The sequence below is a fragment of the Mobula birostris genome, chromosome 10 (genome assembly GCF_030028105.1).
Source record: "Mobula birostris isolate sMobBir1 chromosome 10, sMobBir1.hap1, whole genome shotgun sequence".
Taxonomy (NCBI): domain Eukaryota; kingdom Metazoa; phylum Chordata; class Chondrichthyes; order Myliobatiformes; family Myliobatidae; genus Mobula; species Mobula birostris.
The window spans coordinates 37,470,852-37,485,685 of record NC_092379.1 but is presented as its reverse complement, the minus strand read 5'-3'; the positions used below and the strand labels follow the sequence as shown (position 1 = coordinate 37,485,685).

Sequence of the window (14,834 nt, the reverse complement as noted above, 5' to 3'; positions counted from 1 at the left end):
TCCTAAAAGGAGAAATAGGATGAAATCGAATCTCAACTCTAACTAGGTATTAAAGGAATAGAAATGAAAAATTTGGAGCTAAAAGAATGGGGAGGGTCGAACAATAAAAAGGAGCAGTGCGATTAGTGGATAATTTGCCTTTAAGAATCTTAACAAACAAGGCAGACCGGGATCTGGGCAACAGCCAGAGGCTGCAGCAGAAATGGAGAAACAGGTTTGGTAAAACAATACAGAGGTGGGAGGGGACCGGGGGTGGAGTGGAACATTTTAAAGGAGAGACCACCTCAGTCTTTACAGAATTCCCCATGAGGAAGCCACAGAGAAGAGGCGAAATTGGTGACTCTCCCAGTCGGGAAATACGCTTTATTGAAGGCAATATGCTTTGTTAAAGGCAATTCACAGGAGTCGAAATCACTGAACCCAAGATGAAAAGCAAGCGATAAGGACATTAATTAACTGGACTTCATCTGTGGTTTTCTGATTATTGTCTTACTTTAATGACGTGGAGGAGAAATTGGAGAGTATTAAAGGCAACACGCTTTATTAAAGGCAATTCGCTGGAGTCGAAATCACTGAACCCGAGACGCAGAACGAGCGGTAAGAACATTAATTAAGCGGACTTCATGGGAAGTTTGGTGATTATTGTCTTACTTTAACGATGTGGAGGAGAAATTGGAGAGAGAGGACCGGGGGCTTGTCAGCACATGGCGCGTCAGACCACCGTGGTAACTGCAGAGACCTCAGGTTTCCCAGGGATTCCTTTTCCACCACGGTTAGATTAATATATAAAATAATCCAGACTCTGCACCACCGAAGAGTTTTGGAACAAATGAACAGGCCACCAAAGGGGATTACTACCCAGGCATATAGACTGACCAAATTCATAAAGCCGGCAAACCCCTCCCAAGAAACGCTTCATAAAATTGCTGCCAATGCGGACGCTTGGGCTAAAGAAACACGACAAATTTTAATTGGACACTACCAAAGTAGCCTGCAAGAATTGGAACTTGAATCGGATCTGATTGATCGCTTATCAGAAGCAATCACCAAAACCGTAATCTGGAACATACGAAATTTAAAAGAAATTTTCAAATCAAATTGGAGGCTGTCCAAAAGCATATTTTTGATCTGGTCTCAAGACCTGTGCCAGAACGGCAGACCGGGCCCACGAGGGGCCGCACAATTCGGACGTGGCCACAATGACCCCACGGACAATGGAAACCGCATTTCAAGGGGGAGAGGGGAACCTTCAGGGACGGCTTCTGGGTCAGCCGTGACCGGACTTGTATCACACCCGAGCCCCGGAAAAAGACCGCCCACGCTGCACCCCGTCCGTCGGCGCCGAGTAAAGCGAAGTTGTGGCCGGTAATTGCGCTGCGGGACTGTCTCAGGCCAACAGGTCCTGAGAACGATGCATGTAGTGGGAGTTCCGGCACCGTCCACGGGAGGGCGCTGGAGCCGGTCAGCCCTCCCGGCGCCGACACCTGCAGTGGGAGTTCCGGCACCGTCCACGGGAGGGCGCCGGAGCCGGTCAGCCCTCCCGGCGCCGACGCCTGCAGTGGGAGTTCCGGCACCGTCCACGGGAGGGCGCCGGAGCCGGTCAGCCCTCTCGGCGCCGACGCCTGCAGTGGGAGTTCCGGCACCGTCTACGGGAGGGCGCTGGAGCCGGTCAGCCCTCTCGGCGCCGACGCCTGCAGTGGGAGTTCCGGCGCCGTCCACGGGAGGGCGCTGGAGCCGGTCAGCCCTCTCGGCGCCGACGCCTGCAGTGGGAGTTCCGGCACCGTCCACGGGAGGGCGCTGGAGCCGGTCAGCCCTCTCGGCGCCGACGCCTGCAGTGGGAGTTCCGGTATCGTCCACGGGAGGGCGCTGGAGCCGGTCAGCCCTCTCGGCGCCGACGCCTGCAGTGGGAGTTCCGGTATCGTCCACGGGAGGGCGCTGGAGCTGGTCAGCCCTCTCGGCGCCGACGCCTGCAGTAGGAGTTCCGGTATCGTCCACGGGAGGGCGCTGGAGCTAGTTAACTAACTCGACGCCGATGCGGCCCCACTGCCCCAGTCACAGGAACAGAGAAGACGCCAGGTGAGCCCCTCCCCAGCCATGAGCCCCTCGGAGAAGACGCAATCCAACCTAGGAGCAGGGGAGCCCCAGCCCGCCACCCCCACGGCCTCCCCGACCCAAGACTCCAGGGAATCAGCACCCCACCCCACACCAGTGCGGATGGGCAGACAGACAAGGGGAGCCAGTACACGAGGACCGAGCAAGTCTTCCACCCCAGAGAACCACACAGCCCGAGAGTCGGAGGACGTGGGACAAACAAGAGGACAGGTAACCCCTATTTGCAACAACCAGGAGGGCCAAGTAAGGAGGCATCCTCACTCTAAACAGAAAAATGTAACTTGGGAACTAAGGCCCCTTAAACCTATACTAATTATAGGGGACTCTAACATTTCCAGGATCAAAAGATGCCCTAATAAGGATGTTCAATTGGACAGCTTTCCGGGAGCCAAATTCACCCATGCCACTGCTATCCTGACAAAGTTAAAGCCACAACTGGAAACTAAGAAGGTTATCCTTTCCTTTGGAATAAACAACAGATCACATCAACCAGCAACAGCGACTAAACAGCTTCAGCAACTATTAAGAATGGCCCATATTAAATTTCCCAATGCCAGTATCTGGGTGCCAGAACTGAACTTTAGCCACTGTTTGACAGAGGCAGAACAAGCAACCCTGGGCCAACTAAATGAGGTTATTAGAACAAAGAATTATATCCCTGCAGTCCTGGCGAGGCAGTTTAAGGTAGACAGAGACCACATCGATTGGACAGAGAACACAGCCCTGACCATAGTCAAGAGGTGGATGCAGTCTTTAAACTAGAGTGGAGACAAAGCCGAGAGAGGCAGGGTCCACGACTGGGAGAGACCATCGTGAACCTCTCCCGTACGTTCATCCCTACAGAAACCCAGCAAAAAGTTCTGAACAGGGGCCTCACTTTTGTACCAACTGCAAAACTCCATAAGGAGCAGATTGAGGAGGACATGGATAAGTTCGATAGGAGATTGGTACTCGTCCACTTTGTTGCGGAGGCAGAAGGTAGAAAGACCCATTTCACCCCTCGCTCAGACTGGATCCCCAAGAGGAGGTACAGGTCAGAAGCGGTCCTACAATTCGAGAGCACACTGGATGAGATAATGGAGAGGGAGGGAGAAGTACAGGATAAGGCCAATTTAACTAGGAAGGAGAGAACAGCCCTGAAAGAGCTGAAGGAAAATATGGATATTGTTATCAAACCAGCAGATAAAGGGAGCAGCATAGTTATCATGGACAAACAGCAATATCTATTTGAGGCACACAGAGAATTAAACAACACCGAACACTGCACTAAACTAAAGGAACCCATATACTGGGAAACACACACAGAAATTAGGAACATTCTGCGAGAACTGGAAAGGACTAGATACCTGGGGAAGAAGCAGGTGGAGTACCTGACAGGGATACAGCCACGAGCAAGAAAGTTCCATATCCTCCCCAAAATACACAGGAACCCAGACTCATGGACTGTTCCGGGAGAAATGCCACCCGGCAGGCCCATCGTGTCGGACTGCAGCAGTGAGTCATACAGGATAGCAGAATACATTGATGCCTTCCTTAACCCACTATCGCAGAAACACTCCAGCTACATCAAGGACACGTACCACTTTGTCCGGATAGTCAATTCCATGTCAGTGTCCCCTGAGGCCGTACTCTTCACCATGGACATGGAAAGCCTGTACACCAATATAGAAACGGACAGGGGTATACCGGCAGTGAGCGATATCCTTCGGGAGAACCCTCAGCTAGAGAGACCAGACGAGGCCTTGATAGAACTCCTTCACCTCAGCCTAACTAAAAATGACTTTGAATTCAATAATGAATTCTACTTACAAGTCAAGGGCACAGCGATGGGAAAGAAGTTTGCTCCAGCCTATGCCAAAATATACATGGCAAAATGGGAGGAAACAGTTTATCCAAAGTGCCCCAAGATACCCATGTGTCTTTATAGATACCTGGATGACATCTGGGGAGTGTGGACACACTCGGAGGTAAAATTAGAGGAATTCATTCAAATCCTAAACACTCATCATCCATCGATTAAGGTTAAGGCCACAATAAATAGGGAGAAAGTTGACTTCCTGGACACTACGGTATTTAAACTAGCACCAGAAAATGGCAGCCAGAAACTAGCCACCAAAGTATTCTTTAAAACCACAGACAGACACACCCTCCTACACACAGGGAGCCACCATCCCAAACACACCTTCAGAGGCATTGTCAAGGGACAGCTGACCCCGTTTCACCGCATTTGCACCAGGGCAGAGGACTTCCACCAAGCCACTACTATCCTCTTCTCTGCACTTAGACACAGGGGCTGCAGCAGACAGAGACTCAGACACATCAAATCTGACTTTTTAAAAAGTATCACAAATCCCCCAACACAGGACAACACAACACGGAAACTACCCTTGATAACGAGATACAGTGGGATGGCAGTGAATATTCACAGACAGTTAAAACACACTTTGAAGAACTAAAAGTGGAAGGTAGGGACACTGGGACAATACACCATAGTCTCAGCCTTCAAAAGGGGTAGAAACTTAAAAGACATACTAGAACCCGAACCCGAACCCCGATGTGAGGTTATTAGCTTTGCTGCTCTCTTGACAGTCACTTGTATCCATCATCATCATCATCTCCTCCTCCTCCTCCTCCTCCTCCTCCTCCTCCTCCTCCTCCTCCCCCCCCTCCCCCCCCTCCCCCCCCTCCCCCCCCTCCCCCCCCTCCCCCCCCTCCCCCCCCTCCCCCCCTCCCCCCCCTCCCCCCCCTCCCCCCCCTCCCCCCCCTCCCCCCCCTCCCCCCCTTCCCCCCCTTCCCTCCCTTCCCCCCCTTCCTGGTATTCCCAGCATCCAGTGGCAAATGCTCAAATTAAAACTGAAGATGTTGTCCAATCTGAAACTGTTCTCGGATGGGGTGGCAGAGGAGGGGCCCAGTGAGGGGTCCACGTTGGATGGGTTTGGCTTGGGGAAGTGGTCCACGTTGATGGGTCCTGACCCTGATGTAGGAGAGGGTTTTGCATTTGATGGGGCCTGGTGAAGGGGTGGGTTCCACATTGGTGGGTCCTAAGGTGGGGCCCACATTTAATGGGGCCTCATGTGGGGAAGGATGTTTGCACTGTATTGTCCCCAGGTTGCTGAATGATGTGCTATAAGTTTTGACCTACCTTCATTTCCCTTTAAATCATTTCTAACATTAAAAGAAAGAGTGCCCGTCAGACAGTTATTGAAATGACTTTCAATGCCGACCTCATTATTCCAGTGACTTGAACAGCAGTGCCAGTGGATGCTGTGATTACCTGATGGTTTGGTTAGGCAGCCATTGCTTCTGTATGTATTAGTTAAAGTAGATTTTTCAATAGCTGAGCTTCTCCTCCCGACCAGAACTACACAATATTGTATCATTACAGTGGTCTAGTCACATTTGGGATGCCATTTCAATATTGCAAATCATGTAATTTAATGTCTGTTAGCTTTCTGAATGATTTTAGAGATTGTGTTAGGCACGTTTAACCTGTTACCAGTGGACATCTTTCTCCTAATTTGTACATTACATCGTTGTTTTGACTGGTTTCCCTAATAAAGTGGATTAAGGTAAATGCAAACAACAGGAATTCTGCAGGTGCTGCGTTCACCAGCAACTTTTATGTGTGTGGATTAAGGTAAACGCTGCCTTGTGTTGCACACCAGAGAGGTGCAGGATTTACCTCCTTGAGACTTTTGCAGAGCAGAAACACGTAAAAAGCATGTCATGTGTTTCATTTCCTTGTCATTTTTTCCTTCTGTTAAATTTCTTTTTGAGGTAGCTTTCTGTGCTGTTCACCTGGTTTCAGAGAGCAAAGTCTTGCACACAAATCAGAGTTAGTCACTGAAGATTTAGTCAACGTGGAGAGACAAGTACAGCAGGGGAACAGGCCCTTCACCTCTTCTCTCTGGCGTCTTCTCTCTTCATCTCTTCCTAACAAAAGCCTCAAGCCCAACCTTAGTGCCCCTCACCAGAGAAACCTCCCCTTAATCATAAGACCATAAGGTGGAGGAGCAGAAGTAGGCCCATCAGCCCATCGAGTCTGCTCTGCCATCCAATTCTTCCGGTCATTCCCATTCCCCTTGCCTCCTCCCCATACCCTAGCTAATCAAGGACCCATCGATCTCTGCCTTAAATACACCCAATGATTTGGCCTCCACAGCCGCTCATGGCAACAAATTCCACAAATTTACCACCGTCTGACTAAAGAAATTTCTCTGCATCTCTGTTCTAAATGGATGTCCTTCAATCTTGAATTCGTGCCCTCTTGTCCTAGACTCCCTGACTGTGGGAAATAACTTTATCATATCTAATCTGTTCAGGCCTCTTAACATTTGGAATGTTTCTATGAGATCCCCCTCCCCTCATTCTCCTGAACTGCAGGGAATACAGCCCAAGAGCTGCCAGACGTTCCTCATACGGTAACCCTTTCATTCCTGGAATCATTCTCGTGACTCTTCTCTCAACCCTCTCCAATGTCAGTATATTCTTTCTAAAATAAGGAGCCCAAAGCTGCACACAATACTCCAAGTGTGGTCACACGAGTGCCTTATACAGCCTCAACATCACATCCCTGCTCTTATATTCTATAGCTCCAGAAATGAATACCAACATTGCATTCGTTGCCTTAACCACCAACTCAACCTGGAGGTTAACCTTTAGGGTATCCTGCTCAAGGACTCCCAAGTCCCTTTGCATCTCTGCATCTTGAATTATCTCCCTATCTAAGTAATAGTCTGCCTGTTTATTTCTTCCACCCAAGTGCACGACCATACACTTTCCAACATTGTATTTCACTTGCCATTTCTTTGCCCATTCTCCTGAACTATCTAAGTCTCTCTGCAGGCTCTCTATTTCCTTCACTTATCTTGGTATCATCGGCAAAATTAACCACAAATCCATTAATCCCATGGTCCAAATTATTGACATACATCGTAGAAAGCAGCAGTCCCAACACCGACCCCTGTGGAACTCCACTGGTAAGCGGCAGCCAGAATTGGATCCCTTTATTCCCACTCTGTTTTATGCCAATCAGCCAATGATCCACCCATGCTAGTAACGTCCCTGTAATTCCATGGGTGCTTATTTTGCTAAGCAGCCTCTTGTGGGCACTTTGTCAAAGGCCTTTTGAAATCCAAATACACCACGTCTACCGCATCTCCTTTGTCTACCCTGCTTGTAATCTCCTCAAAATCTTGCGGTAGATTTGTCAGGCAGGATTTTCCTTTCAGGAAGCCATGCTGGCACTGGCCTATTTTGTCATGTGCCTCCAGATACTCCGTAATCTCATCCCTAACAATCGATTCCAACAACTTCCGAACTACTGATGTCAGGCTAGCAGGTCTGTAGTTTCCTTTCTGCTGCTCCGACCCTTCTTAAATAGCAGAGTAACATTTGCAATTTTCCAGTCATCCGGTACAATGCCAGAATCTATCGATTCTTGAAAGATCATTGCTAATGCCTCTGCAATCTCTCCAGCTACCAAGGGTGCATTCCATCAGGTCCAGGAGATTTATCCACCCTCAGACCATTAAGCTTCCTGAACACCTTCTCAGTCGTAATTTTCACTGCACATACTTCACTTCCCTGACACACTTGAGTGTCCGGTATACTGCAGATGTCTTCCACTGTGAAACCTGATGCAAAATACTCTGCCATCTCTGCGTCTCTCATTACAATATCTCCAGCATCATTTTCTATTGGTCCTATAGCTACCCTTAACTCTCTTTTGCCCTTTATATACTTAAAAATGCTTTTAGTGTCTTCTTTGATGTTAGTCACCAGATTCCTTTCATAATTCATCGTTTCTTCTTCCATAAAACTGCAACTTTGAAGCACAGTCGTTGTATGCACAGACTTTCCCATCTCAGCCTCTGAAGCTTGTAACTTCTCCAGGGTTGTCACAGGTCTCTTCATGTACTCCCTCACTACTCCCCTTCTTGCACGGTCACTCAGTTTTCGAGAACGGCCTACTCCCTTCAGATTTACAGCTGTGCCATATCCTTTCCATTTCTTGATGATTGACTTAACTGTACTCCAAGGGATATTCTGCGACTGAGAAATATTCTTGTATCCATCTGCTGACCTGTGCTTTTCAATAACCTTTTCGCGGAGTTGCCTGGAGTGTTCTTTTGTCTTCGTGGTGTAGTTTTTGCCAGGATACTGACTCACCAGTAGTTGGACCTCTACTTCTTCTTCTTTTGTGTTTTATGGCAGTTGGCAACCAGTTTTTCAGTGCATTACCGCCATCTGCTAGACTCGTGGTGTTCCAACCAAATATGTCCTGGAGTTCTCTACTTTAGACAATCTAGTTCAGCCTGCAGTTCTCTATTAGCATCACTCTGTAGTTGCAATTCCTGGTGACTGCTTAATGCGCTCATTAGATAATGCCACAAACTGCTATCCCTCCCTAATTTTCTCACATGCTTTCATGTAGTTGCATTACCTCAATTACATTGATTTCATCTGCATCACTTGTAAGACTAAAATCGTCTTGTTAAAGAATAGTAATTATTGCACGTTATACTTTTAAAATTGCTGTTTTTCCAAGTCTGCTGCTTTTTCAGGTTTTCCTTTTCTTGGATCGTAGCCTGCAGTTGTTTACTGAGACCTCGGAGTTCTTCTTCATTTGCTTCCATGTTTTCATTTTATAATCCAAATGTAGATAATTCGCTTTGTAACGCACTCCTTTTCTTTTTGTATCCTTGTAATAATTTCCTCCATTTCCCAATCTCCTTTCCAATTCACAGTTGTTCTTGTCGGGTACTTCTATTTGTTGTTGCAGTTCTGCACCCTGGGCTTCAACCTAAAATCTGAGTATTTTCCTTAAGTTCTAAAACATATTTCTTAAATTCTTTTTTTTCATATTATTTTTAATTTTTTTATTGTACAAAAAACAGCACATCTACAAAAACCACGACCTTAACAAAATCTAATTAAATATCGAGCAGCAAAAGGGAGAAAAATATGAAGGCTAAAGTAAACATACACAGCAGAGGTGCACCGCACCAAAAAACCTCAGTCCTCACCCCGTGAGAAAGTCCAATACAGGGCCCCATATCCTTTCAAAGATGTCCCCTCTGTCCTCATTACATAGTCTCAGTCTCTCCAAATGTACAGTATTTGCCAGTTCTCTCAGCCACAGATCGTACGTAGGCGCAGAGTCCATTTTCAGCATTTGCAGGATTAACTTCTTAGCAATCACCCTGTCAAACAATACAGCCTTTTTTTCATACCTATTGGCTGAAGATAGGGAGCTTGTTGCTCCAAGGATGGCTATGAGCGGGTCTGGTTCCCGTCGCTTCCCATAAGCCGCAGAGAAAGAGTGAAAAATACTTTTCCAGTATGCATAAAGCTTACAACATGACCAGAATGAACGTGACAAGTTACTGCTCACAGATTTACATCTATTACAAACTGGTGAAACTTCAGGGTAGAAACTGTGCAACTTTACTTTGGAACAATGAAGTTTATGTATTGTTTTAAACTGTATAAGTGTGTGTCTGACGTTGACCGAACAATCATGTATACTCTTTAAACACTCATCCCAGACCTCCTCTGTCAGTTCTATACCCAGTTCATCCACCCATGCCTGTTTAAGACCTGCAGTATTCACCCGAGCTGCATTCTGTAGAATCTGACAAAGATAGGATACCGCACTACGAGTAACAGGATCAAATTTATTTATTGCCTCCAGGGACTCATGTTTGTCTAAAACTTCGAAGTTAGGTATATATTTCCTAACATAATCTGAATTTGTAAATATCTAAAAAAAACTAGATGCAGGGATATTATAAACTGCTTGTAACTGTGCAAATGAGGCAAAGCTTCCATTACTATATAGGTCACCTACACTACAGATGCCTCTCTGTTTCCAGGTAGAAAAAAACAGTATCATTCAGGCCAGGCAAAAAGGAATGATTGTCACAAATCGGAGTGTTAATATAAATTTTTGCGGCCTTAACATGGAGTTGAATCTGCTTCCAAATTCTTGTAGTGCTGCCAACCACGAAGCTGTTACTAAAATGTGACTTATTAACTGCAGTGGGGCAAATAAGGAGAGCTTGTAAGGAAGTCTTTTTACAAAGCACTCGCTCTCTGAGTAACCATGCTGGGCAGAGGTAGAGGGTGGGCCTTTTTTCCACCATGCAAGCACGGATAGGTGGGCAGCCCAGTAATACATTTTAACGTCCAGTAGGGAAAAACCACCTGCTTCCCTGGGCTTTGACAAGTGTTTTTTAGTAATTCTAATGGCTTTATAATTCCAAATGAAGGGTATAATAATTGAATCCAATTGCTTAAAATATGACAGAGGAATAAATCATGGAATTGACTGGAAACGATGAAGAAATCGTGACAGTACAATTATCTTGATTGCATTACCCCCCCCCACCAAAGAAATCGGAAGGGTTTTCCAAAAGTCAATATTGCATTTAACCTGCTCACCTTTGTTTCGCCAATTCACTTGCAAAAGGTCATCTGGGTTTTTTGTATTAGTCACACCAAGATAGGAAAAACTATCATGAGTTATTTTAAAGGGAATGGACTGTAAATATGCTGTATTAAACCACTGCAGTGACTGGCATTAGTTCACGCTTATCCCAATTAATAGAGAAACCTGAGAAACTACCAAAATGATTAATTAGAGTCAGAAGGGCGGGTATTGATGTTTGTGGGCTGGAGATAAACTCATAGTCATAGTCATACTTTATTGATCCCGGGGGAAATTGGTTTTCGTTACAGTTGCACCATAAATAATAAATAGTAAAAAAACCATAAATAGTTAAATAGTAATATGTAAATTATGCCAGTAAATTATGAAATAAGTCCAGGACCAGCCTTTTGGCTCAGGGTGTCTGAACCTCCAAGGGAGAAGTTGTGAAGTTTGATGGCCACAGGCAGGAATGACTTCCTATGACGCTCTGTGTTGGATCTCAGTGGAATGAGTCTCTGGCTGAATGTACTCCTCTGAAAACCCAGTACATTATGTAGTGGATGGGAGACATTGTCCAAGATGGCATGCAACTTAGACAGCATCCTCCTTTCAGACACCACTGTGAGAGAGTCCAGTTCCGTCCCCACAACATCACTGACCTTACGGATGAATTTGTTGATTCTGTTGGTGTCTGCTACCCTCAGCCTGCTGCCCCAGCACACAACAGCAAATATGATAGCACTGGCCACTACAGACTCGTAGAACATCCTCAGCATCATCTGGCAGATGTTCAAGGACCTCAGTCTCCTCAGGATATAGAGATGGCTCTGACCCTTCTTGTAGACAGCTTCAGTGTTCTTTGACCAGTCCAGTTTATTGTCAATTCGTATCCCCAGGTATTTGTAATCCTCCACCATGTCCACATTGACCCCCTGGATGGATACAGGGGTCACCATTACCTTAACTCTCCTCAGGTCTACCACCAGCTCCTTAGTCCTTTTCACATTAAGCTGCAGATAATTCTGCTCACACCATGTGACAAAGTTTCCTACCATAGCCCTGTACTCAGCCTCATCTCCCTTGCTGATGCATCCAACTATGGCAGAGTCATCAGAAAACTTCAGAAGATGACAAGACTCTGTGCAGTAGTTGAAGTCCGAGGTGTAAATGGTGAAGAGAAAGGGAGACAAGACAGTCCCCTGTGGAGCCCCAGTGCTGCTGATCACTCTGTCGGACACAGAGTGTTGCAAGCACACATACTGTGGTCTGCCAGTCAGGTAATCAAGAATCCATGACACCAGGGAAGCATCCACCTGCATCGCTGTCAGCTTCTCCCCCAGCAGAGCAGGGCGGATGGTGTTGAACGCATTGGAGAAGTCAAAAACCATGACCCTCACAGTGCTCGCTGGCTTGACATCATCAGCGTATAACGAAAGGTGATGTTTATGTCCATGCATATCAATAGGAGCTATCAAAGGGTCCTGTCGGATGCTAACAGCCAGTGGCTCAATGATAACTGCAAACAAAAATGGAGAAAGGGGCAGCCTTGACGAGTCCCACGATGAATTGCAAAAGGGGAGGAAATATTCTGATTAGTGATAATAGAAGCAGATGGGTGTGAATAAATTATCTCAATCCATTTAATGAAAGATGGTCCAAATCCAAATTTCTTAAGTGCAAACATCATATATGGCCATTCCACTTGGTCAAACGCATGTTGCGCATCTAATGAAATGACTACAGCCTCTTCTGCATGTTTTGTGTATAAAGTATTGAAAGGATGTCGCAAATTAAACTGCATATATCTACCTGGCATAAAGCCAGTTTGATTTGGATGAATAATAGAACAAATGCATTGAAATCATCAAGAGATCCTTCATATGAAAAGGTATTCAGAAACCAAGACAGGGTCAGCAGGACTTGCGTCAACTTCTGACATGCTTGCAGAATCTTCTCCTGTTGCAGTGAAGGGTGTGGATGTTAGGGAGGAACACCGAGAAGTGGAGAGCCAGCAGGCCTCAGTCTTTGTCTCAGAACCGTCCAAGATCATCTTCCGGCTCAGAATCCATTCCATGAAGTGGGAGGAGATGTACTCACATTACCTCTTCCAAAAGGTAGAGGGGAGCACTTTGATCCACAGCTTTAAGGAAGAGGTCTGGTAGCACCCTTGCAAATGGCCATACTGTGGAGCTGCAAATGCTTCTATGCCATACTCCTTAGTTACTCCCATTGACTTCCATTGACTTGGCAATACAGGGAATTGATATCAAAATTCATGCACTTATTTACAAATCCTTCCATGGCTTCATCCCACCTAGCCCACTTAGCCTTTCCCGGCCAAGTATCCCAAATCTTGTCTTCCCCTGTTCCAGCTCTGGATTCTAATTCTCCAGATGTTCCCACACTCTGAGACTCCCACCTTGCATTGTTATCTCTGCACCTCCTTCCAAAAAATGTCAAACCACCTGTCCAATCTCCTGTTTAACAACTAACAATTTTTAATCGTCCAAAACACTGCTGCCTTGTTCTAACATGCACCAAGACCTTTCATCCATCTCTTCTGTCCTCACCAAACAACCTAAACTCCTAGTTAAACAACATTTCAATCTTAAGACTCTTGCTTTCAATCCTGTCTGTTTCTGCAACCTCTCCCACACCTACAAATCACCCCACCCCCAATCTCTGCACCTCCAATTCCAGCATCTTGTTCAACCATGACTTTAAGCACTCTGCTATTGATGACTGTGCCTTCAGCTGTCTGTGTCTCAAGCTCTGGAATCCCTTCCCAAAACCTTTCTGCCTCTCTCCCCACCTCTGTGATGCTCCTATGAAACTTCCCATCGACCAAACTCTGGTCACCTGTTCGAAAATCTCCTTTCACGGCCTGGTGTCAAATTGTGTTTGATGCTGCTGCTATGAGTGTCTCAGGACCTTTTGCTGTGTAGCTGTCAGTTCCAGTTCCGTCATAATTAACCTTTAGGCTCATCGGCCACTACAGCACAGAATCAGGTCCTTTGTCCTGTCCAGTCCGTACCAAACTATTATTCCACTTAGTCCCAGCTGCCTGCACCTGAACCTCGCCCTCTGTACCCCTCCTATCCATGTACTTATCCAAATTTCTCTCAAATGTTGAAATCAAACCCTTATCCACCACTTCCTCTGGCAGCTGATTCCACATTTGCACCACCCTCTGAGTGAAGGTTCACCCTTAAGTATTTCACCTTTCACCTTTAACCTATGACCTCTAGTTCTAGTCTCACCCTTCCACCATGAGAAAAGCCTGCTTGCATTTATCCTATCTACATCCCTCATAATCTTGGATACCTCTATAAAATCTCCCCTCATTCCCCTACACACCAGGGAATAAAGTCCAAACCTATTCAACCTTTCCCTATAGCTCAGTTCCCCAAGTCCTGGCAACGTCCTTGTAAATTTTCTGTGTGCTCTTTCAATCTTACTGATATCTTTTCTTTAAGTAGGTAAACAGAACCGCACACAATACTCCAAATTCGACCTTACCTTTGTGAAAGATTGTTTCTTTACATTATAAACACCAGTTTTGTTTTTATAAAACGTATCTGAAAGTGACTTCAGGCATATTACTATCTTTACCTGCTGGTTCTTAATTATTTTGGTCAGTTTCCTCTTTTGTGTTCCCATGTCAGGTGGGTGTCACTTAAATGTTCCTTAGGCCATGGGAAAGGAGTTAAGGGCAATTTATACTTCTGCATTGAATTAGTGCCACAGGTACGGCGTAACCACGTACCCTACGCTGTAGCCTGACGTGCATCTCCTCAAAAATGTAACCACGCGTTGCGGTGACGCAGACAGCAACAACTGATTGGTTGGCTTGGTAGCATCGCATTTCCTCCTGTGCATTTCTGGTTGCTTCTTGTCTCTCAGTGGCCGGACAAGCACAGAAAATTCACCCTCCTTCTGCCTCAATCCATTCAATGCTCGTACACACCATCTCCTCCCACGTCTCGGCTCCTTTCTACGTTGCAGTAACTTCAATAAAAGTAACTCTTCTTCAACATTTATTAGCTCCAACTGCAACATGATGCGCTCAGTTTCAGTCGCCACTGCTTGAAGTACACGAAGAAACTCAACACAGTGGCATAGAAACCCCATCGCCAACTAGCGTTTTGGCGGTGAATTGCAGAGCGACGCGGACACACCAGTGCAGAAGTATAAATGCTCACAAGGGCATAGACCACTTGCACAGGCTACGGCATCGGCTACAGGTTAGAGCCGACGCAGAAGCATAAATCAGCCTTAACGGTGGGGC

The 14,834-nt window shown here is 46.2% G+C and overlaps 1 protein-coding gene across 1 annotated transcript in view; it reads right to left on the bottom strand.

Annotated features, from left to right (window-relative positions):
- Nucleotides 1-1,088: 1,088 nt before the first annotated feature.
- The window catches only part of LOC140203592 (serine/threonine-protein phosphatase 2A 65 kDa regulatory subunit A beta isoform-like), a 116,870-nt gene continuing 103,124 nt past the window's right edge, over nucleotides 1,089-14,834 (bottom strand). Inside the window, exons 17-18 of the mRNA XM_072269640.1 lie at nucleotides 11,944-12,062; nucleotides 1,089-1,553 (exon numbers count right to left, since the gene is read on the bottom strand). Coding sequence (XP_072125741.1) covers nucleotides 1,089-1,553; nucleotides 11,944-12,062 — 584 coding nt within the window. The remainder of the gene's footprint in view (nucleotides 1,554-11,943; nucleotides 12,063-14,834) is intronic.